At 38.5% G+C, this 3,983-nt stretch overlaps 1 protein-coding gene across 1 annotated transcript; it reads right to left on the bottom strand.

Annotated features, from left to right (window-relative positions):
• Window positions 1-729: 729 nt before the first annotated feature.
• On the bottom strand, window positions 730-2,453 carry LRRC10 (leucine rich repeat containing 10). The gene has a single exon (XM_069762021.1). It carries the CDS (start codon window positions 2,274-2,276, stop codon window positions 1,404-1,406), a length of 873 nt encoding a protein of 290 aa, XP_069618122.1. The 5' UTR covers window positions 2,277-2,453; the 3' UTR covers window positions 730-1,403.
• Between the last annotated feature and the right edge of the window lie 1,530 nt (window positions 2,454-3,983).

Raw genomic sequence — 3,983 nt, 5'->3', positions numbered from 1 at the left:
CCACGGGGGGGGGGGGGGGGTGAAGCCACCCCCCCTGGGCTAAACTACCACTCCCCCTGTCCCTGCAGATTGGGTGAAATGGGAGTTAACCCTTTCACCCGATCTGCAGGGACGCGATCTTTCCATGACGCCACATAGGCGTCATGGGTCGGATTGGCACCGACTTTCATGACGCCTACGTGGCGTCAAAGGTCGGGAAGGGGTTAAAGGAATAAGGAAGCTTTACAATTTTTCCATCACCGTAAATCTACCGACACGTTGCTAGGTAATTTTTACCGTACAATGAAAGGTGTAAAAACAAAGCCCCCCCCCCCCAAAAAAAAAACAATGACAGAATTGCACTACTTGTCAGTAATTTGTTTTTTTCCAGTCAATTATATGGTAAAATTAATGGTGTCATTCAATACTATAACTCCTCCTCAAGCCCCTCATATGGCTTTGTCAACTGAAAAAAAGGTTATGGCTCTTGGAAGAAGGGGAGGAAAAAAATCCTGCTTGTTAAGGGGTAATTTATAGGATTGTGCTTAATGGTACAAATAGATAATGCTGAAAACATACCTCAAATTCATCCTAAGAATATGTCCTTCAGGAGGTCATTAAAGTGTAACCTTCACACTTTAGAAGTCACAAAGCTGATCGCGTCCCAGTTTTGGTGCAAATAATACAAATTTTTCTGTCTTGCAGACAGGCATATATGCTTTATTATTCCAAACACATTAGGTGGTACAAGTTAATGGTTAAATCTGAAGAATTTGACCACTGCTGACTGTATAGCGACAAATTTTGACAAGGAAACTATGAAAACTTAATTATCAGGAGTAATGAAATAGGAATGGCACAATGTAGAATCATAAGAAAAAAAATCTTTTTATAGAAAAAATATTGAATTGACATGGTGAGTGGATTAATTCAGGAGCGTTAAAAGCTAAAACTTCAATTCTGTCTAGACAATTAAAATGTCTTTCTTGCTCTTATTAGTAACAGGTAAGACATGTAAAAGTTTAGAGGAATAAGAAGGATCTGATTTATTTCTATGCAAAGAGAAGATGAAGTGAAAGATTCTGACATGACATACATCATATTTTTTTAAAAATTACAATATTTTCAAATACTAAATACTTTACAATATTTCTTGCATAATAATATCAATCTTCGTGCTTTACCCAGACATGTATTCAGTGAACAATTATAAAAATAAAGTTACCCAAAATATAAAGGTCAGAAGCACAAATGTATTTCTTAATAACAGTATTACTTACAGAAAATGAAGTTGACTTCACTCAACTAAGTTCATAGTTAATATATAATGTAAGGAGGATTGTTAAAATTAGTTCACATTCATTCCAAGAATCCAGAGTTTTGGATTATATTGAGTCCACACCGTTATATTTTGAGGTACACACTTAAATTTGCGTTGACGTGGTCTCTTCTGGGTTATCACCAGTCAGAACTGGAGGCTCATTAGGTGCTGTAGGTTGTAATTCTTTACTCTCTGCTGCTTTTTCAAGCTCTGCTTCAACTTCAAACCTCTTCTTGGGTTCTGGGGTCTCTTCAGACCATCTTCCCACTCTTCGAACTCCTTTTGCTACTTTAGGAGCATTTCGACATGGATTATGGTCATAGATGACAAGCTTCAATCCTGTCAAGTGCACCAGACTTGGGAAAAATCTAATACCATTGCGGTCAACATCAATGACTTCCAGAAAAATCATTTCTAGTAAAATAGGTGGGAATTCTGTCAGCAGGCTTCCTGATATCCAAATGCTGCGCAATTCTGTAAGATTTTTCAGCTCCCTGGGAATATTACGTATTGGATTGCAGCCAATGTGAAGTGTCTTTAGAAGAGGCAGGTCACAAACAACAACTGGCAAATATGTTAAATAATTTGATTCAATCCACAGAGTGTGTAAGTTCTTTAGGTAATTTAACTCCTGGGGAAGGTCTCTAATCCGATTATTACCAAGATATAATATTGATAACTGCTTCAGGCTGCAGACAACAGGTGGAAGAACCCTAAAGTTGTTAAAGTCCAAGGCAAGGATCTGAAGGTTCTGAAGGAGCTCAAGCTCTGGAGGAAGGGAGCTTAAATTGTTGTCGCTTAAGTATAACTTGATAAGTTCCGTAAATGCACATACCCTCAATGGAAACCTCCTCAGCTGCATACTGCTCAAATCAACCATCTTATCAATAGGCATTTCTTCCAAGTCTCCTAGAAGGTATTTTTGGCAGGTGTTAGATGGGAAGAAAGCAATAATTCCTCTGATTGTATTACCCATCTTCTGTGTAATGACAAGTTTCCTGCACTGAGTCTTCTGTTCCCTCTTGGACAATATTTTATGGAGTCTGCTGAGAGTGGCATTTCTGTTGTTCCATTACAATACATTGTTTACATGGTAACTGCGATTAATCTCAAGAGCTACTGATAACTAGAGAAGTGCCTGGTGATGAGAAGGACAGAAGTGGTTAAGAAGACATTTTCTCCTGTCTCCAAAGTCTGAACAACTATACAAAAAAAAAAAAAAGTTAAGTTACCATCGCAAACGATGTGAATGGACTGTTTTTGGCAAACGCTCATGAAAAAGCAGAGAGGAAATAAAACATGATGTGCTATACACATTGTTATTTATGGAGGTATCTACATCCTGATAGTGGATGTTTAAAAGGCTGGATTTTTAAACTTGGAGAAATCTCCAATAAACATTCCAAGTTTTAAAACACCAGCAGAAGTCCAGATGTAATCTGATGGTGTTTAGAATACCTGTCAAGGATTAAGAATAATGTCCATGGCTAATGGCTGAATAATTTCAAATGTCTCTATAGAACCACATTTGCTAATACACACAGGCTCCTTCACATATCAAGTGCTCACTAAGGTAAAAGTTGTGTAGGTATTAGCAGATGAAGACATTACCAACTTCAAAAGACCCCGCAAGTCTTATATTTTCCATCTATGATTTATTTTACTTCAGAGATGCCAGCTTTGTAGTTTACAAAAATGTTTCTTCTGATCCAAAAGAACTACTTGCTTCCATAATGTAAATACATCAATTTTCAACTGTGAATCAGAGCCAAAAAAAAGTATCCTAAAGAGATTGTCAAGTCTTAGTGTGCAATTCTGCAGTCACTTTACTGCACGCTACAAGGATTCTCTAATGCTGGCGCCGGGAACAGACGGTCATGTGACCGCAAGTATGTGATTGTCACATTACAACTAGACGTGTTGGGCCTCGCTCAATTCACTTGCACTGAGCGAGGCCACGCACGTCTAGTTGGCACATGACCACATGTATACAAATCACACACCCGCCACCCCCAGCGTCTTCACCAGAGAATCACATACATGTACAAGTCTGCAGTCAATCTAAGGCCGGACAACCCCTTTAATGTTATAATAAAAAGTAACCTGTATTCTTTCCCAGCATCATGTACGTATATCTGAGGTCCTCTTAAAGTTGTTTGCCAAAAAGCAGTTGGAAGACTAGGGAATCTTTCTTTTGAACAGATTTGTTAGTAACCAGGCTTCATGTGTTTTTATTTATGGTAAAGCACATGTGCCACAAACTACCATAGCTGTAGAATAAGTCATGGAGTGCACATCCAAAAATCAAACGTTGGTCTAATGCTGCTAGGCCAAAATTTACAAAACTGAACATGAGATTCTAAGTTTAAGGCTATGTGCACACGATGCAGATTTAGTGCAGAACTGCAGCAGATTTTTCTGCAGCAGAAACGCTGCAGAACTGCACTGTGATCACAGTACAATGTAAATCAATGTGAAAAAAAAAAAGCGGTGCACATGGTGCAGAAAAATCTGCGCAGAAACGCTGCAGATTTCAAAGAAGTGCCTGTCACTTCTTTTGTGCAGTTCTGCAGCGTTTCTGCACCCCTCCATAATAGAAATCTGCAGGTGCGTTTTTTATGCGTTTTTGATGCGTTTTTGATGCGTTTTTTGTGCAGATTTGTGCTCAAAAAACGCATCAAAA

Source organism: Ranitomeya imitator, chromosome 4, assembly GCF_032444005.1.
Source record: "Ranitomeya imitator isolate aRanImi1 chromosome 4, aRanImi1.pri, whole genome shotgun sequence".
In the NCBI taxonomy this organism is placed as follows: Eukaryota; Metazoa; Chordata; class Amphibia; order Anura; family Dendrobatidae; genus Ranitomeya; species Ranitomeya imitator.
Note: the sequence above shows the minus strand (reverse complement) of the source record. Positions and strands in the feature narration are given on the sequence as shown.